The sequence below is a fragment of the Lathyrus oleraceus genome, chromosome 6, assembly GCF_024323335.1.
Source record: "Lathyrus oleraceus cultivar Zhongwan6 chromosome 6, CAAS_Psat_ZW6_1.0, whole genome shotgun sequence".
Taxonomy (NCBI): Eukaryota; Viridiplantae; Streptophyta; class Magnoliopsida; order Fabales; family Fabaceae; genus Lathyrus; species Lathyrus oleraceus.
The window spans coordinates 456467301-456483579 of NC_066584.1; the positions used below are offsets into that span (position 1 = coordinate 456467301).

General features: G+C 35.4%; 3 protein-coding genes across 3 annotated transcripts; 2 read left to right on the plus strand and 1 right to left on the minus strand.

Annotated features, from left to right (window-relative positions):
- The first annotated feature begins 7995 nt into the window (after positions 1–7995).
- On the plus strand, positions 7996–10003 carry LOC127097136 (40S ribosomal protein S15a-1). Its single transcript, XM_051035644.1, has 4 exons — positions 7996–8159; positions 8456–8593; positions 8693–8853; positions 9681–10003. Exons 2-4 carry the CDS (start codon positions 8461–8463, stop codon positions 9777–9779), a joined length of 393 nt encoding a protein of 130 aa, XP_050891601.1. The 5' UTR covers positions 7996–8159; positions 8456–8460; the 3' UTR covers positions 9780–10003.
- Positions 10004–10849: 846 nt separating this feature from the next.
- On the plus strand, positions 10850–12227 carry LOC127097138 (uncharacterized GPI-anchored protein At3g06035). The gene is made up of 2 exons (XM_051035646.1): positions 10850–11170; positions 11469–12227. The coding sequence occupies exons 1-2, from the start codon at positions 11077–11079 to the stop codon at positions 11975–11977; spliced, it is 603 nt and encodes a 200-aa protein (XP_050891603.1). The 5' UTR covers positions 10850–11076; the 3' UTR covers positions 11978–12227.
- LOC127097137 (peroxisomal adenine nucleotide carrier 1) lies at positions 12155–14475 on the minus strand. Its single transcript, XM_051035645.1, has 5 exons — positions 13986–14475; positions 13454–13685; positions 13016–13162; positions 12726–12886; positions 12155–12593 (listed from the first exon to the last, which is right to left on the minus strand). Exons 1-5 carry the CDS (start codon positions 14126–14128, stop codon positions 12314–12316), a joined length of 963 nt encoding a protein of 320 aa, XP_050891602.1. The 5' UTR covers positions 14129–14475; the 3' UTR covers positions 12155–12313.
- Between the last annotated feature and the right edge of the window lie 1804 nt (positions 14476–16279).

Here is a 16279-nt window from a genome sequence, read left to right on the forward strand (position 1 = left end):
GCTTCAACCCATTTTGTGAAGTAGTCAATTGCCACCAAAATGAAACGATGTCCATTCGAAGCTTTGGGCTCAATCATCCCAATCATATCAATTTCCCACATGGAGAAGGTCCATAGGGATGAGATAACATTCAAAAGTGTCAGAGGAACGTGAATCTTATCAGCATAAATTTGACACTTGTGACACTTCTTCACAAATTTGCAACAATCAGATTCCATTGTTAGCCAATAGTAACCTGCTCGCAACATCTACTTTTCCATTGCATGTCCATTGGAATGAGTACCAAAGGAACCTTCATGCACTTCGGTCATCTAAAAGTCTGCTTCGTGTCTATCCACGCATCTGAGCAAAACCATGTCAAAGTTTCTCTTGTACAGTATATCACCATTCAAGTAGAAATTACCGGCTAATCTTCTCAAAGTCTTATTATCTTTCAAAGGTGCCCCAGGCGGGTAAATCTGACTTTGAAGGAAACATTTGATGTCGTAATACCACGGCTTCTCGTCTTTGATCTCTTCAACAACAAACACATGAGTTGGTCTATCAAGACGCATCATAGATAAATTGGGAACTTCATTCCAATATTTCACTACAATCATTGACGCCAATGTTGCAAGAGCATCTGCCATCCGATTCTCATCTCGAGGGATATGATGAAACTCAACCTTTGTAAAGAAAGTGGAAATCCTCCTCGCATAGTCTCTATACGGTATCAAACCGGGTTAATTTGTCTCTCATTCTCCTTTGATTTGATTCACAACTAAAGTTGAATCACCGAAGACATCCAAATACTTAATTCTGAGATTCATGGTCTCTTCTATCCCCATAATGCAAGCTTCATATTTTGCCATGTTGTTTGTACACTTGAAAGTCAATCTAGCTGTAAATGGTAGATGCGTGTCTTGAGGAGTAATAATCACTGCCCCAATGCCATTTCCATATTAATTAGCAGCTCCATCAAATACCATGCCCCAACGGGAACCAGGTTTTGGCCCTTCTTCAAGCAATGGTTCATCACAATCTTTCATTTCAAGTACAAAATCACTTCATCAGGAAATTCATACTGGACTGACTGATAATCTTCAATTAGTTGGTGAGCCAAATGGTCAGCCAAGATACTACCTTTAATTGCTTTCTGAGATCGGTATTCTATATCATACTCTGATAACAACATCTGCCAATGGGCAATCCTACCAGTTAAAGCAGGCTTCTCAAATATATACTTGATTGGATCCATTTTGGATATCAACCAAGTGGTATGATTCAACATATACTGACGCAGACGCTTAGTAGCCCAAGCCAATGTGCAATAAGTCTTCTCAAGCATTGAGTACCGAGTCTCACAGTCGGTGAACTTCTTACTGAGGTAGTAAATTGCAAATTCTTTCTTTCCATTCTTATCTTGCTGATCAAGAACACAACCCATACTATCTTCTAGCAGAGTCAAATACATAATCAACGATCTTCCTTCAACAGGTGAAGACAAAATCGGAGGTTCAAGCAGATATTCCTTGATACTATCAAAAGATTTTTGGCAGTCTTCGGTCCAATCGCAAGATTGATCTTTCCGAAGAAGCTTGAAAATAGGCGCACATGTGGCAGTCATGTAGGAAATGAATCTGGAAATATAATTCAAGCGGCCGAGAAAACATCTGACTTGCTTCTCAATTTTGGGCGCAGGCATTTCTTGTATTGCTTTGACCTTCGCAGGATCAACTTTAATACCCTTCTCGCTGACAATAAAGCCCAACAACTTACCAGAACGAACACCAAAAGTACACTTATTGGGATTTAAGCGGAGTTTTTACTTCCTCAAACGCTGAAATAACTTCAACAAATGCTCAATATGTTCCTCTTCGTCAATTGATTTAGCAATCATGTCATCGACATAAACTTCAATCTCTTTATGCATCATATCATGAAAAAGAGTAGTCATTGCTCTCTGGTAAGTTGCTCCAGCATTCTTTAGACCGAAAGGTATCACTCCATAACAGAATGTTCCCCAGGGTGTAATGAATGTGGTCTTCTCCATATCTTCGGGTGCCATCTTGATCTGATTATATCTGGAAAATCCATCCATAAATGAAAATACTTTGAATTTAGCAGTATTGTCTACCAACATATCAATGTGTGGCAGAGGGAAATCATCTTTCGGACTGGCTTTATTCAAATCTCTATAGTCAACACACATGCAGACTTTTCTATCTTTCTTTGACACAGACACAATGTTGGCCATCCATTACGGGTACTCAGTAGTTACAAGGAAACTGACATCAATTTGCTTCTGCACTTCCTCTTTGATCTTCACAGCCATATCAGGATACGTTCTTCTCAACTTCTGCTTGACTGGCGGGCATTCTAGCTTCAATGGTAATCTATGCTCCACAATCTCAGAATCCAAACCAGGCATGTCTTGATAGGACCAAGCAAACACATTTGAATACTCTCGAAGAAGATCAATCAACCCCTTCTTAGCATCTGGACACAGTCGAGACCCAATCTTGACTTCCTTCACATCATCTTCGGAACCCAAGTTGACTAGCTCAATCTGCTCTTCAAACGGCTGAATAATCTTTTCATCTTGCTCAAGATGACGAGACAATTCTTCACTCACTTCTTCATTACTTTCCTCCTCGGCCTCAAACACAAGGAATTCAAAATTTGGAGAAGGAGAAGGATCATTGTATTCAACGGGGTTAGGAACCAACCTGCATAACGATTTGATATTTTGATTTTAGAGAAGTGAATTTGTGACCAAATATTATGCAGATGGACAATTATATTGTTTATTTATGTTTTTTATGATTACCATTTTTAGAATAAAGCAAAAAAGTAAAAATAAACATCAAGGATGTGGATGAATATAATTAATTTTATTGATGATCAATTTAAAATGCCCAAACAATGTTCACTTCTCCCTTATGCATAGGAGAAATATTTTAAAAATATAAAAGCAATTACTTAGATCGATGCAAAATAACAGGAATATCAACGGAAGTCCAATTGTTGCATGTCCCTCCATGCGTTACAAAGTTGGCGCAGTCTTCCTCTTCGCTATCCTCTAGCACAGCAGCTAAGTGTTGTTCATTGCCATGAATGAACCCTCCGCTACGGAATCTAAGTTGCATATCTTCAGTCCTTGTGGTTGATGAGCCTCTCTGGAACCCCAAACCAGTTCTTCCTTTGTTGTCGGAGACCTCTACCATGCGCCCCCACTGATCAACAAGATCTTTTTCAACAATCTTCTAAGCATCTTTCAGCGAGGACATAGGTGCCCCAACTCTCTTCTCAGCAACAATAGATAAGGCTTGGAACGAAGTTCCAACCTCATCCTCAGCTTCCACATACGAGAAAGATGACAGATGGCTAACCAACAACACCTTCTCTCCTCCCACAATCACTAGTTTGCCATTCTTCACAAATTTGAGCTTCTGGTGCAGAGTGGAGGTAACAACCCCTGCCTCGTGAATCCATGGCCTTCCCAATAAACAGTTGTAGGCCGGGTGGATATCCATTACTTGGAAAGTAATTTGAAAATCACTCGGACCTATCTTTACTGGAAGGTCCACTTCACCAATAACCGTTTTGCGCGAACCATCAAAGGCTTTGACGATTACACTGTTATACCTCATAGGCGCTCCTTGGTAAGATAGCTTTGACAAAGTTGACTTCGGAAGCACATTCAGCGACGACCCGGTGTCAACAAGCACATTTGACAAAGCATCTTCCATAGTTTCCTGGAGCGATCATCAATAAAGGTAACAAAATAAAGTACAGCACTAAAGGATTTTACCTTTAATGGACCACAAACATCATAATGTACCAATTTAAGCAACTTTAACTTCCTTGAGGGAAGATGTCTCTTGAAAGATATTCTAGTCTATTTAACAACCATGCAATGAGAATACTTCTCCAAATTCTTTAATCCAGGAAGAACATCCTTTTTATCCAAAAAATTCATCCCCTTTTCACTAATATGACTAAGTCTTCAGTGCCACAAAGATGCTTCCATGTAGATAGTGTAACACCCCAAACTGCTTTTAGGATTACCGACTGACCCCACAAACCAACACGAGTCTTTTCAGCATGTTTTGACCTCACTCACACACTTTCCGAGAAACTTCCCAGAAGGTCACCCATCCCAATACTACTCCAAGTTAAGCACGCTTAACTATGGAGTTCTTATTGGTTAGGCTACCGAAAAGAAGATGCATCTTGTTGGTATAGGTAGTACCAATTAATCCTTATAAGCCTTCATTCAACCATGCAGTCTCATACCTGCATAGCCTCAGGATCCCTCTCATTCCGATGTGAATTCGGTTTTTCCCCTAGAAGCTGCTAGGAGTGTCTCATTGTCATGCATCATGCATCGACAACCACTCCATCGCCCTCGGATGTTACATGTAACCACTCTTCGGCCTCTCCGACCTCGGGTGTTACAGATAGCATTCACACCGTCCCTAGCAACCAAAGTTTTGTCCAATACAATTTAGAAAGCTTTTCCTCTCTAGCCACAACCAAGTTACCTTTGTTCAGTTTGCACTTTCCAAAACCAAAGTGACTATCATAACCATAATCATCTAGCATATGCACAAAGATCAAATTAAAGCGAACATCTGGAGCATATTTGACACCTCTAAGCAACAATTGCACTCCCCTGTTGGTTTTCTAGCAAACATCACCAACACCAATTACCTTAGATACATCATCATTACCCATCTTCAACACTCCAAAATCACTAGAAGTATAAGACGTGAAGAAATCCTTCCTTGGTGTAACATGAAATGTAACACCATTGTCAACTATCCACATGCTCTCGTCTGATACAAGATTAACTAAATCATGATCACTGAGAATAACAAGATAATCACTAGTAGCAGTAGTAACATGATCATCATCATGATCTTCATGGTCTCTTTGTTTAGACTTACCCTTCTTGCCTTTGTTATCTTTGTTTCACTAATAACAATACTTTTGTATATGTCCTGTTTTGTGACAATAATAACTCCAGATTCTTGTATCGCGACTTGGACTTTCTTAGGTTATTCTCTCTACCACCCTTTCGGTTCCTTTTTATGACTTCTCCCCTTATTTTCAGTGACAAATACCTCGGGTTGAGATGAAGAACTTTGTGCCTTCCTTCTCATCTCCTCATTAAGAATACCACCCTTAGTCGTTTCCAAAGAAACAACACCTCTTGGAGCAAAACTTGAAATAGAAACTCAAAACGTCTCTCAAGACTCTAGTAAAGATAGCAATAGAAACAGTCCTAAAAGTTTATCATCGAATTTGATACTCATTCTTGACATCTGATTAATGAGCCCTCGAAATTCACTCAAGTGATCTTAAATAGAAGTCTCCTCCTTATACTTCAAACTTATGAAACTATTCAACAAGAACAATTTATTATTCCCTGATTTATAGGCATACAAGAACTATATATCCCCCCACAAAGTTTTTGCATGTGTCTTATTAGCAATATGATTATAAACACTATCTTCTACATATTATCGAATAAAACCACATACCTGTTGATGTTCAAACTCTCATTCTTCATCAGACACAGAATCCGACTTTGTTGAACTAAAAACTGATAAATACAATTTCTTCAAAAATAGTAAGTCTTTCATCTTGCCCCCCATAAATGATAATTAAAACCATTCAACAATATCATCTCCATCTTTGTATTTGACTCCATCATTCAAACAAGTAAAGTAGCCTTTAACCAAGAGGTTTGATGCCACTCTGATAGGAAACTAAGACAGAATAACAGACTAATACGGCGTGGATATAAAGTTCCCCAGACTTGTAGGAACCTTGAGGATCAATAATGAATATAAGACAACAAATCGAACAAATAAAGGCAAAAAAAAACATTGATATTTTTAACATGGAAAACCCTTCAATATGATAGTAAAAACCATGAGTCATCCAGACCAAATAAATAACTCCACTATAATTAATTAAGTGTACAAGAGAGTCTTGAAGTGATTCACAAACTAGTGCTAATAACCGCAAATAACAAAGCAAACTAGCTTACAAATAAGAATAAAAAAGCTGAGAAATTTCTCAAAGCTGCAGCTTCAGTGAGAAGCAAATAACTTTCACCTTAGACATTTTTTTTAAAATTATAAACGATCAAAAGTTAGGTATTTGTGTTACGAATCTGCTCTATAAATTTGAGCTTGATCCGACGGTTAAGAATCGGGGATGGTCGATTTAGTGAGACTAGTTGCAGAAAAACAGAAATAAGTTTTTCTCCTCTTTTCTCTCTTTTAAATCTTTATTTTCTCTCTATCTCTCACAAACCTAAATTGATCATCTCCACTTAAATAAGTGAGACAAATGGGGTAATCATATTTGGGTCTTTCTCCACATAGGAAGGGAGATCAAACCCAATATATTTATCTTCAACCAATTATTTCATCATATGTTTCACTTCTGATCTCGACCTTGATAGGCTATTTGAATATTTGATGTGCATTATAAGTATGTTACCATTTATTTTCTTGAAAGCCATCAAAATGTTTCTCAAGATGTCTTCTCATGAACAAACTTCACATCTTTCAATTTTATATGTTCTGTGTATTTATAACCTTCATTTATCCTATGATTATCCATGCACAATGCTAATACTTTATAAATTATTGCTCAAACAATAAACCCTCAATCTAAATGGACACTCGCATTCTAGAAATGACATGTCTTGACATTTCACTTTCTTCTTGTATTATTTATACATACCACGTATATCAATTATAAAACAAAATTATTTTTAAACGTATATTAAGAATTTAGGATCTGAATGTGCATTATGCACATGCTAGGATTCTCTAATCCAAATGTGCATTATGCACTTGCTCAATTTATATAATCCAAACTATACTATTACAAAATGTTTGACATGTTAGAAAACAAAAGCTATGAGGAAGGTTTTAAAGTCACATTACGTTTACATTAAGATGGAAATAGTGTGTGTGGAGTCCATTGATGATTTGATCATCCTTTAAAAATAAGTTTTCATATAAATGATGCATTTGATAAGGTTTGTAATGAAGAGGAAAAATGTAATGAGTATTGATTTCTAATTCTAAGCATGTTATATGTTATAGTGTGGTTATGTCTGAATTATAAAATCCAAGACATTTAAAAATACACTACAAATCATAGAACTTAAAGGATATTTTTTAATTTTCAAAGGTCTTTTAAGAGAATTGAGGGATGAGGAATTTTACTATTTATTTTACCTTGTCTTTTTTCACATGAATGGAGACTTCTAAAACCAACGGGTTAAGCAACACCCAGGCTTAGGTTAGACTGAAAAACACCTTCATTTTAGGAGTGATCCATCACAGGTAAATCTTGCTCAATGAAATTCTTGGGACTTTGGCATATCAATGACACATTAACCTCTCTACTACAACTCTCAATCTTTCAAAATACCTATTTATCGTAATACTCAGTTGAAAGTCTAAAAAATTTAATTCAAAATTCAACTTTTTTGTAACTCATCATCAGGATACCAACATTACATCTCATTTTATAAATATCAATTGATTTTGAACTTTATCTTAAAATATACTAAAAAAAAATTAAAAATTTAAAAATTTAATTGTTCAACAAGTTAATTTTTATAAACTAAAATAAAAAATTATCAACAATTATAATCATGGATAATTTTGAAAAATATACATACCTAAAGTTTAAATTGTTTTTGAAACATTTTTTTCATACTACTCAAATTTAAGAACTGTCTAGAAATTCTAGAATACTAAAAACATATTATCATCAATAACATTTAGTTCTAAAAAAACTAAATAAAGTTTGTAAAAAAACAGATTAATTAAAACATGAATCCTAAAAAAATTTGAAAAATTCCATAAAAGTAAAGAATGAAAATCAATACATAGTGAAAAATGATTTTTTTATTTTATTTATAAAATGCAGTATGCGATAACTACGCGTGGGGGTGTAGAAAAGATAACTCATTAACAAATCCACCTGAAAAAATAGCCCAATTATTTGGCCCAAATCTCAAAAGAACGAGTCGAATAAAATCCCAAGAATCGCAATCGTCGCACACAAACCCTAACCCTGCCACCGATTTTACCTCAACTCAGAGAGAGTTTGTGTAGCTGCTGCACCACTCGGTTTCTCTGGTAAGATCTATTTCTCCACCATTCATGAATTTGGGTTTTAGGGTTTCTTTCAGGCAGCTTCAATAATTGATTATTTTTTTCGAATTCTATTGCATTAGATTATCTAAAAATAAGTACTTTTGCGTTATGATGCCATGTTCATTAGCGATCTCATTGAAAATCGTTAGTACAGTTTAAGATCTTTTGATATATGGACCAGTTTGAGAACTGTTTGATTATAATTTTTTATTTGTTGTTCATTCATATCATAGCAGGTTTATGTTAATCGTGATTGTTTTTGTTGTGATTTGTAACAGCAAATATGGTGAGGGTTAGTGTGTTGAATGATGCTCTCAAAAGCATGTACAATGCTGAGAAACGTGGGAAGCGTCAAGTTATGATTAGGCCATCCTCAAAAGTGATTATAAAATTCCTTATGGTCATGCAAAAGCATGGTACTTTTTTAATCTTTTTCTCGGCCACTCAACATGTTTATTAGTCCTCATTTTGATCTGTAATATATGTGTTGATATGGTTTATTTTGGTTGTTGTAGGTTATATTGGGGAGTTTGAGTATGTTGATGATCACCGGGCTGGTAAAATTGTTGTGGAGTTGAATGGAAGGTTGAACAAGTGCGGTGTTATTAGTCCTCGTTTTGATGTTGGTGTTAAGGAGATTGAGGGATGGACTGCTAGGCTGCTTCCTTCAAGACAGGTCAGTTATAAAGCCTTCACTTTTAACTCTGCCATAAAATGCCACCAAGTAGTTTGATAATTTAATTTTGTCTGTTTTTACCACAGAATCTATGACTTTAATGAACTTGTTCATTCTGTGATCAATTTTGTTCCATTTCATTGGTATTTTAATCTTGTCAAATATGAGCTTAGTTCAATATATGTTTCTTCCTGTCCTTGTTATGAGAGGCTCAATAGTTTTTCTTTCTATCTGCTGTTGGTGCCTGGAATACCTTTATGTTAGGTTTAGTAGCTTTGATGATAGCTTGGTTGGTTTTGTGGGGGATTGATTTGAACTTTTAGAAATCACAAGGTATGAAAGCTTGGCTGGCGATCTAGAGGGTTGGTTATAACTTTTCGAAATAACAATGGTGATAGTTTGGTTGGTTTTGTGGAGGATTGATTAGAACTTTTAGAAATCACAAGGTATGAAAGCTTTGCTGGCGATCTAGTGGGTTGGTTATAACTTTTTAAAATAACAATGGTGAGAATTGTCCCCTAATTCTCACTATATCAAATGAAATTATTATCATGAAACATGTCTAATGACAGGCCATTTGAACTCAAACCCCCAATGGTTGGGATTGCGGGAGTAGTGATAAGTTGCATAAAAGGAATATATATAGTGACATTTAAAAAATGAAGTAATAGTTAAACTTATAGAATATGATTATGCAAATAATCCTAATATACTCTGTATTGAAAGAACATTTTATATCTTGCGCAGCCTTTGATGTTGCTTGGCAAAATGTTGTATCATGTGATTTTTCTATTTGCCCCTAATTATTGATTGCTAAAATAATGCAGTTTGGATACATTGTCTTGACAACCTCTGCTGGTATCATGGATCATGAAGAGGCTAGGAGAAAGAACGCTGGTGGTAAAGTGTTGGGTTTTTTCTACTAGGTTATGAGGATTGCACTCGATTTCAGTTTTTTGGGAAGTTCATAAGTTGCTATGAAAGAGTACTAGCTTTTTAATCTGTTAGGGATGGAATTCGGCAGTTTCTTTTTCTTTTTTGCATGGTTATTGTTATTTGGCTTCATTAGGACCTTAAACTTTTAATTTGCACTTTTTATGTTGTGCTAAATTGAATTTTGTTGAATCCTATTCAGTATACGTTCTTTTAAGTTTTGCTTTTATAAGTAACTATATATGACTCACTTAGATTTTGAATACATCCGTTTGTTTGAGTACACTAGGCGTGTATCGGAATTTTATGCAACACTTTCATTTCCTCTCTACAAAGTAAAGAAACCTAATAGCATCTCCAACGGAAGAACTGATTTTTTATTGCTTGAGCTGTGAATCTAATTGCCACATTACATTTAAGTAACATTTAAGCAATTTAAATTAATTTTACTCAAATGATAATTTCAATAAGCAATTTATATTTGACCCTATCAATTCATATTCAGCAATGATATTTGATTTTCTCGAATGAACGTGATGCTGCAGCAAGTTGCTAAATTTGATATGATTATGGTTGCATATTGATACAATAATATCATTGTATTGTAATAATTTTCCCAATTAAAATAAAAAGATAAGGCAAGTTGATCCTATATTTAATTACGTGTTAGTGGATAATTTAATTTCTGTTACCCATGTGACCTTTATTTGAAATTAGGATCATTTCCTTTACTTTTATGAACCTTTCCATTATAGATTACACTTTGGTGTACCGAATTTGTTTGAAGAATACACTTGTATTGTTTACGTATGTGTAATACATTTCTACATCATAAACTACTAGAATGAATCCTGTAATTTCTTAAAATGTACACAGAATAGTAATAATCATTGGTTAAGTGGTATTCATCATTTTAATTCCTATGCTTAGACGTGAAAGAAATTTTGCTCCAATTGGTGACAAATATGGCATGTATCAATGCATGCAAGAAAGAGACTCCGGAACAGCTGTCCTTAGAACCAAACTTATATCTGACACTGAAACATGGCCTAAAAACAAAAAACATTGTCATTTCTGACCGTTGCAATGTCTTCCTCAATGTCAGTATGATGTCTATTACATCTACCTTCTGCTCCAAGCAATAGAAAACCACCCAACACAAGCAAACATAGATTAAACCCACATATAGAATCCAAAGGTAGTAAGTGTTTTATGTTGTAGAAAACTCTCTTCCTCTAAGCACCACCCATCACAATTCTTGTTGCTTCTGACATAACTCATCTGCAAAAAATGGTGTTTCTGCCCAAATTCTCTCTACTCTTGTGGATTCTCCTTTCTTCATATGCCATTCTCTTGATAAATTATCCAGTAAAATGTGGCAATGGTAAGTACTTACTCATCTTAAATTTTGCCACGATTTAACCTTTCACACTATCTTAAGAATGCAAGATCAAAATCAAGAATTTAGATTCACTACACTCACAAGTCACAATATGATGTCCTCACTGAAGTTATGAGATCAAAGTCGTGTGCTGTTAGATCTTCATCAAATAATCTTGATCTCGATCTCGTTACTGCAACAAGCACATTGTATTTTAACGACGTCAGAATTCATCTTAAACATTCACAGATAAGTTGACATCTTGATTTTTGACCATGCACTTGTTAAATTTTTTCCGCAGATGAGAAAGACGATCTTTATCAGGGTATCAACAAGTATCGAGCATCGTTAAGCTTGAAATCTCTTACGAAAAACAAAAATGCAGATTGTCTTGCTGATAAAATAGCAGATCAATTCAAGAACCAACCATGTACAAATACCACAGGTGCTAATACAGTACCAGGCACAGAACCTCAATTCTCAAACTACCCAAACCTGTTAGCTAAGTGTCACTTAGCTATTTCTGATACAAAGGATGGAACTGTAATGCCTGCTTGTGTTCCTGGCCTGGCTTCAAGTCTTGTCCTCGCGAATTTCACGAAATCTCTCTACTCGGAGAATCTCAATGACACGCAGTTTACAGGAATCGGTATTGGTTCGGAAGATAACTGGATTGTTGTTGTCTTGACCACTGACACTCCTACAGGAAACTTTGCTCCCTATAGTTCCGATGCTCAAAATTTGATTTCCAAAGTGGGAATGATTTATTCCTCAATGCTTTTGATAGCTGCCAACATTTTCCTGTCATGAAACCGAGAGGATGGCTATTGGCAATGCTTCGTCGTTACAGTTTTGTTACCGGTCAGAAAGAAACCCGTGCTACCATCACTAAGATTTAACTTGAATGCTAAAATGGAAACATCGAAGATAACTGTTTTTCTATTGTTTGATAATATAATTGTATGTCAAATGCTAGAGTAAGAAAAGTCGGAGAATGTTGTTCCCAAAGGGTTGTTATTTGTTGTCGTTGTTATCAATAATATGATTTTTGAGTTTGCAAGTGCACAACACAATACTAAACTAAAAAAATGCTACTATAAATAACATCTTAAATGAGAAATTGTTCATAGTTTATTGAGCGCGAATTCAAGATGCTTTCAATTTGGGAGGATTGGCAGAAAAGTATCTTCCAATCATGAGCATCAGAACCCATGTCGACTTTGTGATCTTCTCCTTTACCATCAGAAGTAATGCAGAGCTGAGAACAGTTTTCAATATCTGCGCCTGCAATCCGTTGAAAAATCCCAAGAGGCCTTCTCTTTTCCAAATTGTATAGAGTGCTCCGGAGATTGTCTTCTGTGCCTTCTTCTCGGCTTCTGTACTCTTATTATCGTATGAATCAGCAGCCTGAATCGTGACTTTACACCTATTGGCAATTCAAAACATCTTTCAACAGCAAGTCCATAATATAGCATAAACAAAGGAAAAGACAAATGAAAATCTGCATATTAACACAAATGAAAAATCTCGGGGAAAATAATGTAAGTTGATCATCCACCTGATAGCAGGGTATGTCAAGCATGTAGCAGCGCATTTTGAAACTGCACCAAGCAAGAAAGCATTAAATGCAGACAGCGATTCGGGGGACGACTTTGCATCTGTTTTCTTGCTCACTTTTCCCTTTAGTAGTCTGTGTTTCAGCTGATCGAATGCCGTATACTGTTGGAGGATAAAATCTTTATCTGAGTATGGGTAGTCTTAATCTTATAGTACAAAATCCAGAATAACAGACCCTCTCTAGGTTTCATCGAATCATTCGTATAAATATTCAAAGCGATAGATCGATACCTGAATAGACGGGTTTGTTGTTAAAAGAATAGATATGGCAAGACCATCAAATGCCTCACTCCAGGTACCCTCTGATAAGGTCTGCCATAGTCCCTTGGATTTTCCAAATTCACTTGTCTGCATTCTTGAGGATGCTGTATCTAAGGGCTGTAAAATACGAATCCCAGTGAGCTTATTAAAATAAGCTAACAGCTTATGAACATATGTCATAAGTTGTTTTCATAATCACACAAGTGCTTATATCAGTAGATAAATTTAACTGAGTCAATTCAAAAAGGCCCTAAATGATGTCATGTTTGCAGGATGGTAATTATTCTACGATAAACTTGATTTACGGAAGATTCGTACGCCAACGAATTATAACAAGCATATCACTTGCGAGTATGTCACTACTAAAGTTAAACTTTCTTTGAAACAACGATTAAAATTTCGACTTGCCTGGGTTATTAGTATAGTACAAACGCCAGACATAGTAGCGGCGATCAAGTTTGCTGTTGTCCCAATGTTCTTGTTTCCAGTTTTTTTCAAATATAGTTTCTTAAAGTAGCTGTATCCATAGAAATAAATAAACGACGAAATGAAGGATTGGACATTTTTCGTCCCAAGGCCTTGGTACAACGAAAGCACCTGACGTTTAGAAACTGCTTCCCATAGAACATCAGAAATTCTCCTACATGGGTTAGAGCAACAAAATCAAATAAGCATAACTTAACAAGTTACTATCAAGTAACAACAACCAAGCCTTATCCCATTCATTTGCGTCAGCTACATGGATCAACTTTCACGTTGGACAAATATTGAAAATTTGAACAACTTACTATTTTTCAGGATCAACATTGTCAGAGATAAACCAATATCTATACAAACATTGACAATAAAAATCAGATCATGGTATTATAATCACGACACCAAACCAAATGGCAAATAATGAAATTGGGGTCATAAAATGGTGAAAAGTAGTTAGAAAAACCTATATTTTCTTTGATGACGAGCTTGAACTTCAGCTTGATATTTGGTCTTACAAGTATCAAGCGGGTACAAGACGGTGGTGCTGACAAGGGATCCAATTGCTCCGGAAGTAGCTTCGGATAATGATTCAAGGTCAAGTTGCATCTTGTTCTGTTATGAGAAAAATCCGGAAAGAGAAAGAAATAATGGAATGGAGGAAGATAAGGTGAATGAATAGAGTAACTTGGGAATTATCGGTGAAAATGAAATGGGTGTTGTGATTTGGAGGAAATGGAATGAAAGTTGGTGTTGTTGAGGTGAAGAGATGGTAGCTGGTAAGTGGTAAGTGAAGCACCGCAGTCGGCACGGTTGAGTTCTAGTGTTTTAAATTTTTTGACGATGCGGGGAGGAAAGAAACAAAAACACACGAAACATGTTTTAAATAGTGGTTTTAGGTAGAAATATCTATATTCAGGTTTCTTAATGGAAGAGAAAGAAATACGAGAATTAGATCGAATGAAGTGTCTTAAAAGATGGAGATAATAAAATTTTGGTTCATGAAAAATATATAAAAGATAGGTGGAAAATATATTTAATGAAGGATATGATATCTCGCTAGAATCTAGTAGACTTGACATAAGAGAATGAGAGCAAAATTATAATTACTATTGTAAGATTCAAAAACAAGAAGTATAAGAAGCGTTGAAAAGTATGAGTAACAGTAAGACAGTTGAGGCAGACAACATACATCTTGAAGTATGGAAAATTCTTGGAGATAGAGGTATTGAGTGACTCATCAAACTTTTTAACGAGATTATGAGCTCAAAGAAAATGTCAGATGAATAGAGGAGAAGCATTTTAGTCTCAAATTATAGGGGGACTGAATTTATGCGTCATACCGTGAAGTTATGAGAATGAGTGATTGAACGCAAACTAAGAAAAGAGACTCAAGTCATTGAGAATCAATTTAATTTTATGCTTTGGAGGTCGGTCATGGAAGCAATATATCTATTAAGATGAGTGATGAAGCAGTATCAAATGGATCAACAAGACTTACACTTAATTTTTATTGACGTGGAGAAGACATATGATAAAGTGGCTAGAGAGATTTTGTGAAAAACCCTAAAGTAGAAGGGGGTTATAATTGTCTATATTCGAGCTATCCAAGATATGAATGAAGGAGAATCGACTAGTGTGCATACACAAGGCGAAGAGACGAACGATTTCCCCATTACAATGGGTTTACACCAAGATTCAACCACAAGCCCTCTATCTTTTTACTTTAATTTTGGATGTACTTACGGAGAACATTCAAGAGTTTGTATCGAGATGCATGCTTTTTGCAGATGATATAGTTTTACTTGGAGAGTCGAAGGAGGATTTAAATGAGAGGTTGGAGTCTTAGAGACAGACTTTAAAAACATGTGACTTTCGCCTAAGTAGAAGTAAGACATAATATAGTGAATGTAAATTCAGCAAAAGAAGAAACGTTTCTAACCTAAAGGTGAAAATTGGAGACTATATCATCCCATAAGTCACGTGATTTAAATATCTTGGGTCCGTAATACAAAACGATGGAGAATTAGAAAGGGGTGTAAACCATTGAATTCAAGATGGGTGGTTAAAATAGAGGAAGACTTTAGAAATTTTATGTGACAAAAAGGTAATGCTTAAGTTGATGGGAAAAATTGATCGGATTACGGTAAGACATGCGATGTTGTATGAGATAGAATGTTGAGTGCTTAAGAATTAACACAAGAATAAAGTAAGTGTAGCAGAGATGATGATGATGTATTGGATGTGTGGTAATACTAGAGAATATAATATTATAAATGAAAATATTAGAGAGATTGTTGAGGTAGCACCTATAATAGAAAAAATTGTGGAAATATATTTAGGTGGTTTAAGCGTATAGAGAGAAGGCCAATATATTTTATGGTAAGAAAAGTTGATCATACGGAGAGGAGTCAAATAGCTTGAGGTAGAGGAATACGTAGGAAAATTATAAGATAATTTATTAATAAAGATCTTGAGATTAACAATTTGGATAAAAATCCAAAATATTTATATCTTACAAATATTAAATTCAAGGTCAATCTTAGACTTCTCTCTCGAATAATGTTAATGACTTTAGTCACGTCCTCTGAATCTCCTATGATGGTCTCATCATCAAGATACTAGACATGAAGAAGAAACTTGCAATTGTCTCTTATCTTATGAATAAGATGATGTAACACATGAGCATAATGAAGCAACAATAATGGGTTGTTGTGATACATTATAATGGGTGATATAATATGTTCATCCCCAAGGTAC

Coding starts and splice junctions, on each gene's coding strand:
- LOC127097136 (XM_051035644.1), top strand. CDS start 8,461: ATGGTGAGGGTTAGTGTGTTGAATGATGCTCTCAAAAGCATGTACAAT. Junction 8,594..8,692: donor TATGGTCATGCAAAAGCATG/GTACTTTTTTAA, acceptor TGGTTGTTGTAG/GTTATATTGGGGAGTTTGAG. Junction 8,854..9,680: donor GGCTGCTTCCTTCAAGACAG/GTCAGTTATAAA, acceptor AAAATAATGCAG/TTTGGATACATTGTCTTGAC.
- LOC127097138 (XM_051035646.1), top strand. CDS start 11,077: ATGGTGTTTCTGCCCAAATTCTCTCTACTCTTGTGGATTCTCCTTTCT. Junction 11,171..11,468: donor TCCAGTAAAATGTGGCAATG/GTAAGTACTTAC, acceptor TTTTTTCCGCAG/ATGAGAAAGACGATCTTTAT.
- LOC127097137 (XM_051035645.1), bottom strand. CDS start 14,128: ATGCAACTTGACCTTGAATCATTATCCGAAGCTACTTCCGGAGCAATT. Junction 13,686..13,985: donor CGTCATCAAAGAAAATATAG/GTTTTTCTAACT, acceptor TAACCCATGTAG/GAGAATTTCTGATGTTCTAT. Junction 12,887..13,015: donor CAACAAACCCGTCTATTCAG/GTATCGATCTAT, acceptor ATCCTCCAACAG/TATACGGCATTCGATCAGCT.